The sequence below is a fragment of the Xyrauchen texanus genome, chromosome 33 (genome assembly GCF_025860055.1).
Source record: "Xyrauchen texanus isolate HMW12.3.18 chromosome 33, RBS_HiC_50CHRs, whole genome shotgun sequence".
Taxonomy (NCBI): domain Eukaryota; kingdom Metazoa; phylum Chordata; class Actinopteri; order Cypriniformes; family Catostomidae; genus Xyrauchen; species Xyrauchen texanus.
The window spans coordinates 32,765,034-32,786,402 of NC_068308.1; the positions used below are offsets into that span (position 1 = coordinate 32,765,034).

Here is a 21,369-nt window from a genome sequence, read left to right on the forward strand (position 1 = left end):
TGTTGACCTCTCTCATCAACAAGCCGTTTCCATCCACAGAACTGCTGCTCACTGGATGAGACTGCGTGAAAATCCCAGGAGATCAGCAGTTACAGAAGTACTCAAACCAGACCATCTAGCATCAACAATCATGCCACGGTCAAAATCACTAGATACATTTTTTTCCCCATTCTGATGGTGGATGTGAACATTAACTGACGCTCCTGACCTGTGTCTGCATGATTATTTGCATTACACCGCTGACAAAAGTTTGGCAGATTAGATAATCTAAAATTAAGTGTACAGGTGTTCCTAATAAAGTGCTTTGTGAGTGTATAGTAGCACTGTAAATCATTTTTTATCCATTCATTAAACTTGACCTAATAATTTAATTTCTCCACATGTCATTTCTCGATACTGTTTTCTTCATTATAAGAACATTCAAAGAGTTTGGACAAAGTGTGATTAACTTAACCCTGTAAATTATCATTTTGGCACAGCTTTGTTTTCTTAATACTTTAAGGCAACAATTAAGCTTAAGTTTTTAAGTTGAAGCGGATTGTTTTTTTTTCACCCCGTTTTGTGTTTTTAATAATTAAAAAAAAGACAGAATTTTATTTAATTATTCATGTTCCATGGAAACAGACAGGACAATTTGGTCAAATAATATCAACCTAAGTGAGTCTGCCCACCACTTACCACATTTTATGACCTTCATCCTGTTTGTCTATCAGAAATTCCAAAAAACATCTTAAGTGATATCAGAGCAGACACTTTGGAGGTGCACTTCAAATAAGTGAACAGTGCTGCATCCATTTGAAATGCTGAATTGCTATAGTGGCATTCAGCTTTAAATATATTTTCTTGGTTTGATAGGCACCGTTTTCTTTCCTGTGCTAGCATATTTCCATGATGGAACAGAGAGTTTGGGTGATACACACTAAATGGCTCGTCCCTTATTTTTTAAATTTATTAATGCATTTTTTTAAAAGGCTTTAGCTACTTCAATTGTAACATGATTTGCAACTTGCTAATTGGTGCAAGTGGTTCTAAGAAGAAAGATTAAGGTGAAAACGGTACTATATTCTATATTAATGATTCTATAGAGCATTTAATGGACCCTTTTCACAGACAGTGATGGCAGGTCTGTAATGTTTTACGTTATGGCTTCTCACTATATCGTGAAGTATTTTGCTGTACTCTAATAGACATACCCGGAAACACCATGCTGCTTGCGTTGCACACATCTTTGCCTTTTATTCTGATTCCGGAAGTGCACTCCATGCATTCTGGGTATTGTAGTTCACATACAGTTACTACCACTCATTACAATGTTACCAAAATGTTTATATTTTCAACTTTTTTAATATTTTGTGTACATTTAACATCATATTTTGTGTTATATTACACTGGAATAAGTTTTAAAAATGACGAGGTTTCTTATACACCTGCTGAGAGATTGACAGAAAATGTTGCCTCTCTCCCTCCCTTCTGAATGCTGTAAATCCACCGCTCTCTGTTCTTGTCTTCTTTTTGGGAAGCTGCGAAAGCATAATAGTGGATCTTTCTTTTGCTGTTGGAGCAAAGGCGGAATCAAAAATGTAATTTGCTGTGGTGTCCAATTTACTGCTTTACAAGTTTACCCTGCAATCGTTTTACATCCACATTCCAAAATCGGATATGTGAAAAGGGTCTATTGGACATAAAGCTGTGAAGTGCAAGCTAATGTGTAGTGCAAGATATAGTAAGCAATCAATATTTTTTGACAAAAATGTTCATATTAAATTAAATATATTCATATATTTGCATGGAGTGGTGGTGGCGAAGTGGGCTAAGCGCATAACTTGTAATCAGAAGGTCGCTGGTTCGATCCCCACAGCCACCACCATTGTGTCCTTGAGCAAGGCACTTAACTCCAGGTTGCTCTGGGGGGATTGTCCCTGTAATAAGTGCACTGTAAGTCGCTTTGGATAAAAGTGTCTGCCAAATGCATAAATGTAAATGCTTAATGTTCATTATGTCAACTCTTAGTGTACACTAGCTTATAGATGGCTTTAAAGTGAATAGACATGGACTTAAAGCCACAAAAATCAAATACTGATAGCTTGCACTAATAATATTGGCTGGTGCTGCCAGGACTATTTCTTAGCATTTAGGGGCCCTAAGCAAAATCCTACTTGGAGGCCCACCCATGACTTGCAGTTACATTCTCCCTTCCCTCTCGGGCCACAAGGGGGGCCCCTAAAAGTGTCCTATTGAGCCATAACAGCTGCCTGATTATTACTGGCAGCTTTTAGTATATTTAAATAAATAAATAAAAAGTAAACAAATGACCTTGCTTTGCAGGTTCAGATGCCCTAAGCGGCTGCTTATACTGCTTATAGCTAGAAATGTCATGGCAGCCTCATAAATGACAGTGTTTGTGGAAGACTTGAAACGAGAGTGGATGTATGGGATTCATGGCTATAGTCTAAAAGGGGACTTTCCATAGACATAATGGTTTTTTTACTGTACAAACATTATAGTATATCCCCTAACCCTACCTCTAAACATAACCCTCACAGGAAACTTTATGCATTTTTACATTTAAAAAAACTAATTTAGTATGATTTATAAGCTGTTTTTCTTATGAGGATCAACAAATTGTGCCAACAACGTCAAAAATGTCAGGTTTTACTATTCTTATGTGGACATTTGGTCCCCACAAAGTGATACATCTTCGGTTGTCCATCGTTATCCAATGATGACGTCCACTTGTTTAACGGTGAGATCTTTGATGGCTGAACAGTCCTATCCTGGACCCACAAGCTCTAGTACAGGTGGGGCATATATATGTGGTAGTAGTGGTGGTATTGATGGCAGCCCTGGCTGTGTGTCTCCTGGCTCTCTCCTGTTGTCTTTTGGTTGTCCTCTCCATCTAAATACACACACACACACACACACACACACACACACACACACACACACACACACACACACACACACACACACACACACACACACACACCACCTGACCAACCACTAATGTTACACACTACATCCATTAAGAGTGTGTGATTTATATTTGTAAGTCAGAGAGAGACAAGCCCAAACCTAAGGGCAGAGTGAGAGGAGTGTGTGACCCTGTCAGAGAGAATAAGTGTGTGTTTAGAGGTAGGGAGGTGGGTAAGTGTTTGTGTTTTAAAATATTTATCCAACTTATCCGACTTGTTTGGATTTGTAAAGTGGTTTTGTTTCCTTGACTCTAAATCCCTGGAGACCAACAACATAAAGGTGCTGGATTCTGTGTATGCAAACCTTATACTGATAGACATAATTATTTATTATGGTTTTGAAACAGTCTTCATGCTCTGGCACAGCTTATTGAGGTTATCAACTTCACAGCCAGAGAAGGTTCTGTGGTATATAAGTCAGGATTTAGAGGAACTGTCAGAGACATTTCTTTGTAAGGGTGAAAACACCCTTAAGTTCAACTATTAGAAGAGAAAGCAGATTTGTCTGTGGACATAAAAGCAACCCACTTATCTTTTATAACCAGAGGGTTGAGTAAATAAAGAACTTTCAAAGGCTACCCATCACAAAAAAAACAAACAGAGGTTTGGTTACTGTTATTCTCATTCATACCTGTCATCATCTTTCATTATGCACATGCACCTCTCACACACAATGCTTACACAGTGTACAATAAGATGCACCATAAGCACACACACCTACATCCACACCCACACTAAAGCATGTAGATGTACAGATATTTACTTATTTGATGATCTGGCCTCTATATCTCTCTCTCTTTCACTTCCCTTGGTTCCCATTCTGATATGGTGTGTCACACTTCCTGTGGTGTCCCTGGAGACTGGCCATAAATAAACACCAGCAAATAGTATAAAAGCAGAGACTGGACTCTTGAAACACCCCACAGCGTGATTCAGCAGGAAACAGAGAGGATGAAAAAGACAGTGTAGATAAATGTTTGGTTTAGTTTGCAGTCTATAATGGCCAAGAACTGTTGTGTAGTGCCAACCAATCCAATTAAAACTGAATGTAGATTTCATCTAGTGCTTGCCAATTTTGTTTTTAATATGCATCAGAAAGTAAGTAACTGTGACACAGTCCTTGGTGTGGGCTGTCTGAGGCCCAATGCTCATATAAATACAATGTTCATATAAAGAGAAAACAGATCGATCTGCCCTCAAACTTCAAGTTGATAGTTTTGTGTGGCCTGTAGACATTTGGCCCCACAATACTCCGGTCTTCTGCCAACTGAGCTTCTATTTTACGCTGGAGAATGGATAGTTTCCTATTCCACTAGGCTATACTTTGTTAGTTTGTGAGTTTGAGTGAGATCACACAATCAGTAATGGCTCTGTTCAGACCCAGAATCAGAAAGAGCTTTATTGCTAAGTATGCTTACACACATAAGGAATTTGTCATGGTGTCAAAAGCTTCCAGTGCAAGAGAATGCAATGGATATACATGCATAAAAACATATACATTTAAACATATATACATATAGTGACATAAAAAAATAAATAAATGATATAACAGATATAAAATAGCACAATAATGTTGTTTTATATACAGATATACAGTTATGTGCAGGTGATGTAATGATATGTTAAAGAATATAAATGAAATACGGATATAAGTAGTAATGGATGGATTGAATATTGAACATGGTTGTATTGACCAAAGGAATGTATTTGGGGGCAGTTTTAACTGTTCATGATGTGGATAGCCTGAGGGAAAAACTTGTATTCTGTTTCCGGAAGACCACACATCATCTTTGCAGATCTTAAGTGCATGTTGAGTAACAGGAGAGATGTAAATGCTTGTTTGCTGTGAAGATCGGAGCGGGTGTGAGTTGAGAGTCTTGGCTTTTCAAATCTACAGTAAACATGTTCAGGTCATTGGCTAGTTATTGATTCCCTACACTGTTGGGGGATTGTGTCTTGTACTTGGTATTGTATTTCAGGCCTCTCCACATTGATACAGGGTCGTTAGCTGAAAACAGTTTTTTCAGCTTTTCAGAATAGCTTATTTTAGCCACTCTAATCTCCTTTGTCAGTCTGTATTTGGCCTGATTGTACAAGATTTTATCCCCACTTCTGTAAGCCTCCTCTTTGGCCTGGCGAAGCTGCCTGAGTTTTCCTGTAAACCATGGTTTGTCGTTGGTGTATGTTAAATAAGTCCTAGTAGAAATGCACATGTCCTCGTAGAAACTGATATATGATGTCACAGTATCGACTTACATGAACTCGTCCAGGTCTGTGACTGCAGCTTCAAAAACACTCCAATCAGTGCAGTCAAAGCAGGCTTGTAGTTTCTGCTCTGCTGCATTGGTCCATCTTTTTACAGTCTTTACTACAGGTTTAGCTGATTTTATTTTCTGTTTGTAGGTCAGAAAAAGATGAACCAGACAGTGATCAGAGAGTCCTAAAGCTGCACATGGGACAGAGCGATATGCATCCTTTATTGTTGTGTATCAATGATCCAGTGTATTTCTTTCTCTGGTGGGACATTTAATGTGATGTCTGTATTTGGGCAGTTCATGTGTGAGATTTGCCTTAAGGCTTTCAGTTTATGAAAATTGCCTCTAAATTAGGGCAGCAACTTTTCTTCAGCGTTGTTACATCTGTACACCAACATTCGTTGAAGTAAAAACACATTCCACCTCCTCGCGTTTTACCCATTAACTCCGCAGTGTGATAAGCTCTGAACAGCTGGAAGCCCGGTAGATGTAATGTGCTGTAACTGCATGTTTAATACGTGAACATGTCAAGGAATGCTCTGTTCTTGTCTTTCTCTCTCTCTGTCTTACACAGTATTTCAATGGTATAGACATATTGTTGAACAATGTGAACAATGTCCTGACTCAGACATCCATTAATTCAGTCCTGCACTCAGAGGTTATTACCATTATTAGATGCACCTGAAATGTATTAAATTATGAAATAGAGTGGTGCCACTGTGTCACTATGGTAAAAAGTTGAGTAGATATGACAAATGAGACATATAGATGAAACTGCATATATATTTATTTACAACAAACTTAAATGCACAAATTAAGGTAAGACGTCATTATGTGCTTTTTTCTGGGAATCACCCTTACAAAAAAAGTACTGTGCTTGTCAAGGGCATAGATTTGGCATTGGGGGTTTGTACTTGTCTCTCATGGGTTACCCCCCATGAGCACCATGGCACCGACAAGAGTTCAAAATGATCTCATATCACTTTGCAATCCCATCCTCCCCTTTTTTCCTTCATTTCCAGTCCTTTCACTACTGTCCCAATGAAGCAAATTGGCAAAAACATGTTTTAGACATGTTGATAATACCCAAAGATTTTTTAAAGCTATGTTCAATCTGTATTGGTAAAATTTGTAAAATCCTGGTGTCTTTATTGAATGTCTCTACAGAGTGATTTGAGGTTCCAATGAGGAGACTCTTATGGGAAAAGTCTTTGCTTGCTGGTTGTTGGTTAAAAATAAAGCCTGTATATGTTAGGACTGTATTGAAGATTCCAGTGTACATTCTCTAAGGACAGGGTTAAGAGGTGAGGGCTAAGGCCAGTTATTTTTGTGTTCACCGAAACAAATGTTTTGATGAGGAGAGGAAAGCATGCAGGTCCCAAGCTAAAGTATGGGCTTAAGGTTTGCAGTCTTGACATTGATGTGAAGGAGAGCGAGAGAGAGAGAGAGAGAGAGAGAGAGAGAGAGAGAGAGTGAGATAGCATGAAGTTGGAACCAGTGAACGTTTTTTCTGTCAGTAACTCTAATTATGTAATGGTGAGAGAAATAACACTTTTGTTATAAAATACTATTTCAAACGTATAGCCACAACGTAATCAATATTGTCATGATTCACTGTTGTCTGGCCTGTGTTTCTCCCCTGTCATCTGTTCCCGGACTACACTTCCCATAAATCCCTGCTCTCATCTCTGCCAGCTGTCCCGTAGTCTGGGAACAGATGACATGGGAGAAACACAGGCCAGACAACAGTGAATCGTGACAAATATAATTTTACAGCTTTGTTGCCATGATGACCCAAAAACGACCATAAAAATGACGATTTAAACAACTTTCAACTCAAATAATACATGAGTTTTAACAGAATAATTAATATAAGTGGTTTTATTCAATTATAAGCTTCACAATTTTGCCATTAAACCCTCCAAATATTGGCCCCATTTACTTCCATTGTACTGAAAGTGCCTCACTGTAACCCTGAATTTGGCTTTTTTTTAAGAAAATGAGAGATGAGAAATTGTTATTATTTATTTATTTTTGTAATCAACATTATGCTACAAAAGCTGTATATTGAGCTTAACTTGTATTGAACCTGATATATTCATTTAATGTCATAAAACCGGACAGAATGCATCAAAAGGTAACATTTTTGAATAGTATACAAGCATGTATAGCATATACAACATCTGTGAACTCAGCTTAAACGGCTCACATTTTGGTATTTTTCTCACACAAAGCTATCATATGGATTCAGAACACTCAGAATATAGCGCACAAGTTGTATGGACTACTTTATGTTGTTTTTCACCATCCACTTCTGTGTTATATAAATGAGCAGCTCAAACATTCTGCACAACATCTCATTTTTTGTTTTACAAAATAAAGAAATGAACACTTTGAGAAATTGTAATTTTTAGATGAACTATTCCTTGAAGGTCATTGGCAATCATAGCTCTGCTTTTTGAGGTACTGCTTCTGAGATTTTACATGGTAGACTGATGCAAAACTGTACAACATTAAAGTGTCATCATTGAGAGCATTTTAGTCTTAGTATGACTTTGAATGGTTGAAGTTAAAATCAAAGACACACACTTGGCCTTTTTACTTTCCAGTGTGACTCTCTCATGCTTTTAAACTGTGTATAAAGTGAAAGATTGCATAATTTTTAGTGCCATCCCCTATCCAGCTGTTTTTTCATGAATATAACTAGATTCTACTGTTGGCAGATGCCATGGTCTAAAGTGGTGGTCTGTGTGAAACATGCGAACCGTGGGATCCAACTTAAATTTCAGGCACAGCTGGACACAAGATGACTCTCATGGTTTGGCAGGGCCCGTTCAAATGTTTTGTCTGTATGATTTCTTTGCTGTAAACCTTAAGAAACACACTACAGAAAGGAGGTGAATGATTCCAAGCTGAAAATTGGCCAAAAGGTTTTATGACCTTCATAGCTTGCCATAATTCCACATAAAGTTTCCATAAATCCCGCAATACAAATAATGTTATCTGTGAGACAATAACCAATCACTTTCGCCATAAATTACATAAATTAGAAGGTTTCTAAAAATCTCCCTTTCATGTCAAAATCCAATCAAACAGTCTTGTTTGTCTTAACAAGACGTTGCTGTGATATTTTAAAGGTCAGGTTTAAGTAGGAGTGGTGATGAAGCCAGAAGTTCTCAAATACTGTACTCAGATATGTTGATGCCAATACTCTCCCATTCAGTCTACTGTACCAAATTTGAGGAAGGATCACTGTGTACTCAAGATAGACAGGAAGAATGGCTATGATAACAGACCTGAAGGAGCAAGAGAGCATGAGACTGCAGTGTTTAGTTGGCAAACTACTTTTCTCGACAACGGATGGGAAAAGAGGAGAACAGTCAGTCCCTGAGAGAATGAGGAATGTCAGATCTGATGAGGTGTGGTGTTAGATGGTGTTAGATGTTATTTGGTAACCAATATGTTGATGTTTCGAGCCCATTCTTGAGCAAGACATCTAAAGCCCAGGTTACTCATCGGACAGAAGTCTCTGTAAGAAGTTAATTGCAAGATGCTTTGGAAAAGTGTCTACTAAATAAGAAGGTGTAATGAACTATTGGCTCACAACGTTATTTACATCACAGTAATAAAAACCAGTGCAAAATATGAGCTTTGATGACTTTTGAATGAGTCACCTCTGCATTCTAGGTAATACCATTGGAAAAAAAAATGGAGATTAAATGGAGATGAAATATTCTCCTTAGAAAATACATCTTGGTAATCTCACAGGATTCTTCTTTGGAATGTTTCTGTGTGGAAAAAAAGGTACATTTCTAGTTTCAACATTATTAGTACTTTATTTATACTTGGAAAATGCTTAATTCCATGTGACCTACATTTGGTTTTAAACTATTAAAATGTGTTAAATTTAAGAATATATGGATGGAGCCACATTGAGAGCCTTATATCTCTGGGATTCTGACAATCCGAATCAAAATGAGTTGATAACCAGTGGTCATATGTTCCTATAACTGGTGATATCTGGTTTTTCTAACTCTTCTTTGCAATTAACTGTTCCAAATAGTTCACAAATTGGACTGAACACTCGGGTCACAACAGCTAAGAGTCAACAGTACAATGACTTGCTCACAGCAGTTCTCTAAGGAAGACTCACAGACTTGAGTAAAATTTAAGATTACATTTATTTGATGAATATATAATTCAAAACTCTTTGGCGTTGGCCTTGTCTGATGGTCCGAAGAAGTTGTACTCGGAACCGTCATATCCTGCCGGAGATAGGAGGCAGGGGTGAGGAGCCTACCCCCGTGCAGGATGGGACTCAACTGGTGATGGTGGGGTGGTGGAGGGTGCTGTGTTAGCACACTGAAACAGCAATGTGATTGTGAGCAGACTTATAAAGCAACGGCTTACATGTGATTGGCTGGGAATTACCCAGCTAATGGTGCAATGATGTACAGCTGCTAGTCTTCCTGCTAGAACTATGCTGCGCTTACATTTCTCAAGTCAACAGTACATTGAACTGAGAAACGTTTCAGTTGAGAGATGTAAACTATTTTTACTATTGAGTATTGTGCATTCAGATTATACCCGAAGTTGTGATGAGCTGGATCATGGTTTGTGTAATAAAGGGTGAGTTGATTAAGACTAGTTTAATCACTTTTTATGCTTTAAACATGTGTAGAACATCCACGTTTGTATATCAGTGACAGTGCTTCAGGTGAAAAACATTAATGTAGGATGCATGTAAGATCACTGAATGAAACACTGATGACAATAAACACCGTTATTATTATAACTTCATTAAATACAATTTTTTAATCAGCAATATGCCCTTACATATGGCTTTATTGAATGTGTTTGTGCATGTATTCTACGACGCAGGCGTATTAGCATTATATATAGAGACGTCATTACGTGATGAAATTATGATTACGTGATGTATATAATGTATCCAATAGAAATATTGTGGGCAGAACTGAAAAAGTGTGTGCGAGCAAGGAGGCCTACAAACCTGACGCCAGTCTGGAGGAATGGGCCAAAATTCCAGCAACTTATTGCGAGAAGCTTGTGGAAGGCTACTCAAAACATTTGGCCCAAGTTAAACAATTTAAAGGCATTGCTACCAAATACTAACAAAGTGTATGTAAACCTCTGACCCACTGTGAATGTGATGAAAGAAATAAAAGCTAAAATAAACCATTCTCTTTACTATTAACCTGACATTTCACATTCTTAAAATAAAGTAGTGGTCCTAACTGATCTAAGACAGACATTTTCTATGATTAAATTTCAGGTATTGTGAAAAACTGAACTTAAATGTATTTGGCTATGGTGTATGTAAACATCTGACTTCAAATATGTATATATGTATATGATGCTGCCACCTAACTAATGTTATTTGTTTTTCCTGTTCTTTTTTGCTCACAAATTTCTCAGATCAATACTTTTTTCCTCAGTGTAGTTGTATTTTTAGACTCACTAAGCACTTTATTAGGAACACTATGTTCCTAATAACATGGTATTCTGCTGCTGTTGCCCATCCGCCTCAAGGTTCGATATGTTGTGCATTCTGAGATGCTCACTAATACCACTATTGTACAGAGAGGTCATCAGTGAGTTACAGTAGCCTGTCAGCTCCAACCAGTCTGGCCATTCTCTGTTTATCTCTCTCATCAACAAGGATGTTTTAGTTTTTTCGACACCATTCCGAGTAAACTCTAGAGAATGTTGTGCATGAAAATTCCAGGAGATCAGCAGTTACATAAATACTCAAACCAGCCTGTCTGGCACCAACAATCATGCCATGGTTGAATTCACTGTGATCAAAATTTTTCCCCCATTTTGATGGTTGATGCGAACATTAACTAAAAAGCTCCTGACCCGTATCTGCATGATTGTATACATTGCACTGCTGCCACATGATTGGCTGATTAGATAATTGCATGAATAAGTAGGTGTACAGGTTTTCCCAACAAAGTGCTCAGCGAGTGTATATTGGACATCAGTACTTGAGGATATGTTTCAAATAAGCACTGATTTATTTTTTTTAAGTAACAGAACTCACCATTCTTAGAGATACATGATACAAACACAATCTTAAGTGCATCTTGTAAAACATGTTACCTACAGAACAGACTTGAACTTACCAAAGGAGTTGTATGTGTGTGTTTGAGCAGAGCACCAGCATGCTGTTTGTAAGAGCAAACACGTTTTCCTTCTGAATCAACAAACCAAGATGCTGTGTATACTTTACCGAGAGTCTGCTTATCTGTGGCATCTGTTTCTGAAGTATGTGTTTGTACTTCAGAAGATCATGGGAACCACAGGTTTATTTATCAATGACAGTCCTAAAATGGAACTCTGAACTTAACAAACAAAAGCAAGGTGCTGTGGTCACTGTCTCCAAACTGTTAGAATTACATCACACTTTGATAGGAAGTGGGAAAGGATTGAGTCGGTTTACAATCTCAACAGATGTCTGAAGCAGTTACGATCAAATATTAAACTGAACCTTTGCATTTAATCTCATCTTAATGTTTATTTAACTACTACTCAGACTAAAGAAACTTTTAATAAATGTAAAGTCCATTTAATGAACAACAATCATTATAAAAGAGGGCAAAATTTTTATAAAACTCTTTTAACTTTTTCATGCAAATCACTTTCTAAAACTATTAAACTTCACTTTCATTAACATGCAAACTTTACAGACACCTCACAAACATCACATCTAAGTGCCAAGGGCCATTCTCACACAAAGCTGGATTAAACTCGAAGTGCACTTGATGAAATGCATTAAAAACAAAGCTTATTTTGGGGTATAATTCATTAAAAAATCACAACCACTTCACCAACTGTTCGGGGATTATTGATTTTTTGAATCCAGACAGTCAAAGGACAAGAGACAATCGATTCTATTCATTACTATCATTATTGTGTGCTTAACCTAACAGACAGAGGTGAGTAAGAAAATAATGGGGAGTTGAGTGGTGCTGTTCCACTTAGATAAAGAGAAGAACAATTTGTTCAGCAGTTCTGACATCATTCTTGTAGTTTATCTTTTAAATGTTAAACAGGTCGGTCAAACAGGCCATGGCTAAGCAGCTGCTAGATGGGGTTATAGGAGACCTAAGTGTAACCGACTAGACGAGGTGTGCTAGGAAAGCTTTTTCTCATGCTCATGCATTTCTCCTGATCCAGGAACAGAGAGTTGGCCTTGATTGACAGGTCATGCTCCAGAGTCACTTTTGTCTTGACTAGGTTCTGGAGAGTGTTCTCAGCCTCTATCAACCTCTCTCTCAACTTATGAATGGTGTCTTCAATCTCCCTTACCTCATTAATCAACCTGAGAGATAGAGAAAGGGAAGAACATGGAGAAAAGTGAGATTAATGCAAATATACCCTTGATTTTGTTTCATTTTTACTGCAAACTTTCTCCTGGCAATAACCACAAGTATTGCCTACGATTAGTCGACATTATGGACAACGTCGACATTAAAAAATTGTCTACAAAATTTTTCGTTGTTGAGTCGTTTGATCACATTTAATGTGTCATGGGATCACATTAAACTGTAATGATTGTGCAAGAGAGCAGCACTGCAGTTCACGCAAGACACAGGACAGGAAGAATTACACAGCTAACTTTCCAGATGCACTCTAAACTTTCCAAACAGCTTCAGGTGATGTAGATCCCAAAGTACGAGGGAATTATACAAAAAAAAACAAAATAAAGTAAATTCAGAAGCATTCTCGTTGTGGAATAAGCGGAGCCGGAGCCCTTTAAAGGAAACACCCAGGCGTTACATCTTAAAGGCAGTTATATTTAATGTGTCATAGCTTTATTAAAGTTCAAATAATACAGAAGCAGATCATTTAAATAACTACAAACTCCAAAAATGGCATTTCCCTGTTCGGTCAGCACCTCTTCTATGAGTAGCGCAAATGTCCCGATCTAAGGGGGGGAGATTGAAACTGCACCCGGCTGATGCACACTCTGTCGCGGGAACACTTGTCCTTCGAGCGTGCACGCTTAATGCAGCTAGATTATAACATGATGGCTCGTGATTTATTGAATCATTATATATGTTACTGTGCATTAACTATTGTGAAGAAAACTGGCAATATGCAGCTTTATTAATACAAGAGTGTTTGTTTATTAGTGGGTTATAGTTGGATTGAAGTGATCAGAAAGGTGAGAGAGGGTAGTCTTCGCCCCATTATACACTGCAACACAATACGTTTTTGATTTGATTTTGTTTTGGCTTATTTTCCAATATAAATATCTAAAACACCAAACAACTTTAAAACAACACACATTTTCTTTAGGAACAATCTAAATATCTTATATGTTGCTTCTCAATAAAAATTATGTTTTTTTAGACTATTTTAAATGGAAAACAAGAGAAAAACTTGATAACAATAGGATGTTTTGCAGTGAATTTCTTTACTGAATTAAACTTAATAAAAAGTTTTGTTTTTCCATTAATTCAATGAATGTCTTTTAGAGGTATTTTTTTATATATGATTTTGTCCTCTTTATTGTTAGTTAGCACGTTTAATACAACCTTTTAAATTGGGCCACAAGCTGAATAATCAGTTAAGAGCTAATGATTAATCTTTGCAATAATCGGCGAATAGTCGAATAATCATTCTAATAATCATTAGATTAATCGATTGTCAAAATAATCATTAGTTGCCACCCTACCTTTGTTCCTGGAGGGCTCTTTGCTGAAAAGACCAGTTTAGCTCAGTATGAATTGTCATGCTTGCCAAGGCTGTTTAATGCTGGTCTGGTGCTGAAGGATCAGCATAAGATGTTCTCCATCAAATCTTGCCTGGTTAAGATGGTCAACTAGCATGGTCTTTCTAGCTGACCTTGCCTGTCAGGCTAGTTAAAATGCCTGCTGAGAACCAGCACCCAGATGACAAAATGTTTAACAGTTATGCAGATCTTTTCAGCAGGGCTGTTACCTGTGGTGAGGGTTATCCCTGCAGAGCTCAATTTTGGGTCTGCGAGTTCTTTCTTCCAGGCGAGTTTGGGCCACTTTAAGCGGGTTCTCTTTGTCTCTAATTGTCTTTTTCAGAGCTTCAATCAGCATTTCAGTCTGGAACATTTCTTGAAGTGTCTAATAGTGGAGGAGAACAAAGAGAGAGAAAGAAAGTTGATTTAATAAATGCCAATGTCAATAGAGTTTGACTTCTTGAGTCTTCTCAATGTCACAAATTGTTCATGAAATGGTTTGACGAATGCAATTGTCTTTACTGTGTTGGTGCATTTTATATTGAAACAGAAAGTCACAGAGCAGCAAAACCATAAACGTGAATTTAGAAGTCTGTTGCATTAGGGAGAGAAGCATTTTGTTGGACAAAAATGTCTATATGACCCTGGGTTCGAGATGAGTCACAAATATTTGTGGTCCATTTTCACAGAAAATAAAAACTGTAGATTCAAAATATAACCATTCAATAACTTTTGTCAAATTTTAGAAGTTTGTGCACATATACAGGTAGATGGCCTTAAAGCTAATAGAATAAAATTAAATAAAAAATAATAAATAAAAAATGTGTAGGGTTTCGTCGATTTCATAGGGTCTTGTTAGGCCAAAGAACTAACTTTGTTAAATGTTAGAAACTAATGTTAGATTATTTTTGAGACCCCATTAAGTCAGATATATGAGGGATCTTGAAGGGCTTTGTAGTTCCCTTAGTAGCAGGTCTTCCAAATAAAATCATAATGGTTATTCAAAAATATTCAGGATTAAGTGTATATAGTTACAGAGACATCTCTCATATCACAACACTGTGCTTAGCACTACCCTCCCTCCCTCGCCATCCCATCTAACACATTTTAAAGTAATGTCATTTTAACCAGTCACCATCTCCAATAGTGGTCTTTATTGGTTACATCATGCCTCTGATAACAGCTGTCAATAGCTAAAAGCTTATGGACAGCTGACAGAGAGCCTCTTCATGCACTTCATTAACCTTCTCAACAGAAGGTTCCTGTGTCTAGATGATTCAGTCTAGATATTTATAACACGCACATGCGGGCAAGTAAAAGGATATTTATTTTAGGACCTCTTTTAACACAAACATTGAGCAGGAAACTTATCTGGATTAGTGAAAAGTCTAATCTCTATCACAAAATGATGAATGAGAGAGGACTTTTCATTCTTTTTAATTTATTTTATAAGTTTATTTTTGTTGTTTTCTGTATTTTTCCCTTGTCCTTTTTTCTTGTCCTTTTCTGCTTTTTATTTTCTTGAAAAAGTTTATTTTATTTTTTCTTTCTTTGTTTTCCTTGTGTTGCCTTCTCTTTTAATTTTCTTTTATTGTCTTTCCTCTATTTTTCTTTTCTTTTTCATTTCTTGAAAAGGTTTCTTTTTCTTTTCTTTGTTTTTCTTGTTTTGTCTTTTCTTTTCTCGTCTTTTTCTTGTCTTTTCTTTTTTTCTCTTGTCTAGTTTTTTCTTTTTCTTTTGTTTTCTTGTATTATCTTTCCTTCTCTCTTCTCTTTTCTTTTGCTCTAGGTTTTCTTTCCTTTTCATTTTATTTTTTCATTTCTTCTCTTCTCATCTCATCTCTTCTCTTTGTTTTTATAAAAAATAATTCTTTCTTTTCTCACAATTTTTATTTTTTTGCACTTTTGAGATTGAAATGTGAAACAACATATGAACAAATAAATGTAATGACACATGTGACATTCAGCATCCTGTGTTTACCTTAGCCAGATGAGTCTGTAGATTGCTCTTGGCATCTGCTGTCTCAGAGATACGGTTGGTGAAGGACACATTTACTGTGTTAAACTGGTTCCACATCTCGTTTGATGTGGCATTGAGCATAATCTCAATCTCGTCACGGAGTTTGTGAGAGTTTGCACGTTCACTCTGAGAATGAAGGATGTTGTCATCAGTAAACTTGGACCAGGAGTCTGGTAGACTGACTCTGTTAAAAACATAAAAAGAAAAGTATAATTCCTTTGATCTCTGAATTAAAAGTATTTACTTAGTGTTTCTTAAAGGGGTAATACGTATCGTGAAGAATACAATTTTCTTAAAGGCACAGCAGCAAAAAATGTTTTTTTTTTATCTAAGAGTGAGAGAAAAAGAAACATGATAATGTATGTAATATGACCTATTTAAAGAAAATCCCACCCATATATATCAAGCACTGTAAACACAACAACTGTCTACTGCACTCACGAGGGGTCCAGGCGATCGATTCCTCTGTAATAGCTTATACCATCAGACGTGTTTCTGAGATGGTGACACCTGTCGTCAATTCTCTGTGCCGTGACTTTATCACTCAAGTCTCTCTCTAGCTCATGCTGTGCTGCTCGATTCAACCTGAAGAAGTATACACAACACACAGCAGGTGTCCAGAAACCTTTCAGAATCAATATAACCGCAATATGCATTGTGTTGCAAAGACGTCTTGATCATTCATCAAAATTCTTTCAAGGAATCAGATGAAAACAAAATTGACCATATTAAAGAAAACTTGTCATAAAGATATTTATTTTAGGGTTTTCTGCATGACTCACGCTAGTTGAGCAATGGCTCGGTCTAAATGTCGTCTCATTCTCTCTTGACATGACCTAATCACCTCTACCTCCTGCAAAAATAAATACATAAATTATTTTTATTATGTACTCATTTATGTTATTAGTTTATGAAATAAAATGTTTAATTTACTCATTACATTTATGCAAATCACTTAAGAGAGTCAAAATACCCCTTAAAAAAAATCCTATCACCATCGCTATTAAAAAAACATGCAATTAAATTGAATGGCGACTGAGACTAACAGTCTGCCTAACATATACTTTTGTGTTCCGGGGGAGAAAGAAAGTCATAGGAGTTTAGAACAACATGACACAATGAAGACAATGATGAACAATTTTAAAGGAACTGTTCCTTCAAGAAAGCCTTAAGCATTTACATTAAGGCTCAGGTGACTTTACCTTAATTAGATCTTTCTCTACATCATCATGAACCAGGTCAATAGACATCCGTTTCTCTCGGTTGAACAAACATTCCTGAGACACCTGGAGAAGGAAAAGTGTAATAATACAGATATAGGCCACACTAATACATTTTCATTTGAAAAAACATTGATTTCGCTACATTTAGGATTTTCATCCACACTGATTTTATCCACAGAAAATGTAGCATTTATAAAACGATATCCATTACTGCATTCTTTGAAAAAACGAATGCATTAGGAAACTGCAAATGGAGGTATGAAACTTAAATGGATAGTGTGGACATGGCCATAGATATTTGTATTGTATTGTATTCAATTGTATTCCATTCTACAATCATATAGCATATGATCATATGTAAATATGGCTGCAAAGCAACATTGAGCAAACTGAGAGAATGAATGAATGAACGTTACATTTACAGTATATAGCACTTTTCTGACACTACACTCAAAGCGCTTTACACAGTTAACTGGGGAGAGAGTTTAATGATGACTGAATGGTGTGTAGTATGACATCATGGTTTTATAATATTACAGTTGCCTTGTTATAAGGAATTCTTCCTGACTTAATAAATTGTGACAATGGCAGTACTAGTAAGCAAATATAACATTATGAAAATGTCTGTGATCATTCTTGTGATCATTTCTGCGAGGTGATGGCAATGTGTCACTGCGCTTGTAACCCATCCAAGGCACTAGTCACCATGTTTATTGTGTTCTCTATGGTAACAGTCCCTTAATGTGACTCAGATGTGTAACTCTGTAAAGACAGAGACATTGAGGTCATTGGTTAGCTCCAGTGTACTTTGTGGTCAATTTGATTGAGAGTGTATATCTTACACCCTTCTAGGTTCTGTTACCAAGTGGTTTTAACAATAGGTCACCTGACACGCTGCTGTGGGCTTTTCTAGTTAACTTTAACTAGATCACTATGACCAAAATGAAGTAATTAGATGAGAAAAACACAATTCAACGTTTAATTCTAAATGTTAATGACAGAATGGAAAATGGTAATGAAATACTAATGTACATATGTTGTTGGCCCTATATATATATATATATATATATATATATATATATATATATATATATATATATATATATATATATATAATATATATATTTTTTTACAAATATCAAAAGTGGGCCTTAAGGGAAGATTTTAAAGTGATAGTTCACCAAAAAATTACAACTCTGTCATCATTTACTCACCCTCATGTTTGACTTTCTTTTTTCCATGAAACACTAAAAGAGATTTAAAAGAGCTGCATTGACATTCCTTTTGTTCCACGGAGGAAAGTCATACATGTTTGGAGTGACATGAGAGTGAGTAAAATAATTTTGGGTGAACTCAAATATATTATACATCCCCTTTAAATGATGTGGATCCCAACATGGGGATTGCACACCAAGATCTAATTCAAATGTTTTAATTTTTTTGACTGTCTTCTGCCACACACACTGACCTGAAGTGGTCCCTCAGTCTCAGCGATTGCTCTTTCAAGCCTCCTTTTTACCTCGGTCAGTGCCGCTATCTCTGTCACCATGTTGTCTATCTCATGATTGAGCTCAGATCTCCAGAAGCTGATGTCATTTAGCCTCTCTCCAATATTCTTGCTGGTGGTCTCCTGAGTTTTGCGGGTCAGCTGGTCCTTATCCTGGATCAGCCGGATAGTGTCCCTCCGAAGCCTTTCCGCACTGTTCCGGGACGACTCCGACTCCCTGTAGTTACTCTGGTTGGACTTGTACCAGTCATTTGGCATGTACCATGTACTAAGAGCAGTCCTATTTGAGGGGTAGAACATGGTCTTGGCCCGGACCAATTCCAGGTTGTCTCTTTGAAGGCCTGCTGCAGTCGGGATAGCACTGCCACTCCTGAAGTAAGAATTAGTCCTCCAGGGCATGTTTGAATTCTGGTTGTAGGTCAAGGCAGGCTGGTGGCTCCTGTAGCTAGATGCCATGGTGGAAATGGCTGGTAGGAAGTGGCTAGTTTTAGGCCGAGTGTAAGTAGCCATTTGGGTGGATCCAATTAGCTCCATGTGTCAATCAAATGGCCACCTATTTCTATGGAAATCTGTGGTTAATAACTATATGTCTGTGCTGCATGTGTGTGGCTGTCTCACACAGGGAAACTGGCATCTGGCCCTAATATCACACTGTGTTAAATATCTGAAGCAATGTTGAACTTGTGCCATACAGAATAGAGCAAAATAAAATTATTTTGCAGTGCATGCACAGGTAACACTTTGTAATACTTTTTAGTACATTACTAGAAAATTAAAAAATGCATTATAAAATGTTTTACCATACCTTCAAATATGCATACATATAAAAACACAAGAATTAAAGTATAATTCAACTTAACTATTTGAATGTGCATTAGCTAATCTGTTAAACTTTCTATCATCTTTGTTTATGTTATTAATGCAATTTTTATACATGTTATATATACATAAAAGGCATTTGCACACCATTAATATATTGACCCAGGTCTTGGAAGTAATGTTGACCGGACGAATGAGCAAGGCAATCTATAATTGTAATTGTTAAAGTAATTTAACAGCATGTAATTTTAACTCACCTTATTTGGAATCTCGTCCACCACTCTCATGAAGTGCACTGCTGACAGGTGTGAGTGAGAACCTATTCTCCAAAATTTGTGAAGAGCTTTGCGCAGACGCAGGAGATCTCTAATGGCACTGATGTGAATTATTGATAGACAAGCCCTTGACCAGACATCAAGACTTCCGTCAGAGGTAAAGCCAATCCAGATCACAAGATTCAAGTTTACAGGCACATATTCAGTAGCAGCCAAGAACTTTATCAAATGGATAAATAGGCAGACTAACTAACTATCTATCTATCTATCTATCTATCTATCTATCTATCTATCTATCTATCTATCTATCTATCTATCTATCTATCTATCTATCTATCTATCTATCTATCTATCTATCTGTCTGTCTGTCTGTCTGTCTGTCTGTCTGTCTGTCTGTCTGTCTGTCTGTCTGTCTGTCTCCATTAACTGACTTTATCACATGATCTCACTGCATGCTTTCTGGGCAGCTATCACCCCTGGTGAGTTAAGTCTCTGTCCAGTCTCCATTCAGAATACATAAATTAGCAGTAACAGTTCAGCAGGTTCAAAGTGATCAGCAGTGAATGAACTGAGAAAAAGGGTCACTCGGCTCCTCTGAGAGACAGAGGACTGCGTGCAGTATGGATAGGTTTTTGTCATACTGTACTTTCAGATCATGTTATGTTAACCATGCACAATAAAATATAATCTCCCATAGATGACTTCATACATTTTATTAATACCGTATTATTTTTATCAAATACTATAATATGCCTTTTTCTTGCAGACCTCATTATTTCTTGCAAGATAGATTTCACATTCATTCACACAACTTTTCATCAATAACATTTATTTGTATATATACACTCACTGAGCACTTTATTAGGAACACCTTATCCATGCGAACATCTAATCAGCCAATCATGTGGCAGCAGTGCAATGTATAAAGTCATGCATAAACTGGCCAGAAGTTTCAGTTAATGTTCACATCAACCATCAGAATGGGTAAAAAAATGTTATCTTAGTGATTACAACCGTGACATGATATTTGGTGCCAAAACAAAAAAACATCCAGTGAGCGGCAGTTCTGTAGAAAGAAGTGCCTTTTTGGTGAGAGAGGTCAACGGAGAATGGCCAGACTGGTTTGAGCTGACAGAAAGGCTATGGTAACTCAGATAACCACTCTGTACAATTGTAGTGAGCAGAATAGCATCTCAGAATGCACAACACGTTGAAACTTGACAGATGAACCACGTCGGGCACTTTCTAAGGACCATATTGTCCAAATAAAGTGCTCTGTGAGTTTATATAATTACTGACAATTCACCATGTTATATTGCGACTAATTATGAACACTAAGGCATTATTTATTTATTATTATTATTAAGTAATAAGGGATGTTCCTATCATCGGAGCAAGAGCATGTCAGGAACAGCAAGGGGAATGACGATAAATTCACAGTGTTAAATTGAAAGGTAAATAAATACAATAAAATTAATTGTGAACATAAATTAAAATGAATAGCTTAAAAGACCATAGTCCAGCTTAATTGATAAATTAGATCTATGGCGTAACAATACTG

General features: G+C 36.9%; 1 protein-coding gene across 2 annotated transcripts; it reads right to left on the reverse strand.

The window, feature by feature from the left end:
* Positions 1-11,272: 11,272 nt before the first annotated feature.
* On the reverse strand, positions 11,273-19,829 carry LOC127626604 (tektin-3-like). Of its 2 annotated transcripts, XM_052102509.1 has the most exons (8): positions 19,791-19,829; positions 18,676-19,273; positions 17,187-17,270; positions 16,767-16,837; positions 16,426-16,569; positions 15,946-16,168; positions 14,198-14,352; positions 11,273-12,572 (listed from the first exon to the last, which is right to left on the reverse strand). In XM_052102509.1, exons 2-8 carry the CDS (start codon positions 19,246-19,248, stop codon positions 12,356-12,358), a joined length of 1,467 nt encoding a protein of 488 aa, XP_051958469.1. In that variant the 5' UTR covers positions 19,249-19,273; positions 19,791-19,829; the 3' UTR covers positions 11,273-12,355. The 2 variants fall into 2 exon arrangements, with proteins under 2 accessions (XP_051958469.1, XP_051958470.1); XM_052102510.1 differs by lacking the exon at positions 19,791-19,829 and having other exon boundaries at positions 18,676-19,332.
* Positions 19,830-21,369: the final 1,540 nt, after the last annotated feature.

Excerpts from the sequence above, each read along its gene's own strand:
- LOC127626604 (XM_052102509.1), bottom strand. The coding sequence starts at position 19,248 with ATGGAGCTAATTGGATCCACCCAAATGGCTACTTACACTCGGCCTAAA. Across the intron at positions 17,271-18,675 it reads AGACTGAGGGACCACTTCAG|GTGTCTCAGGAATGTTTGTT; the intron begins GTCAGTGTGTGT and ends TTCCTTCTCCAG. Across the intron at positions 12,573-14,197 it reads AGGGATAACCCTCACCACAG|GTTGATTAATGAGGTAAGGG; the intron begins GTAACAGCCCTG and ends TCTATCTCTCAG.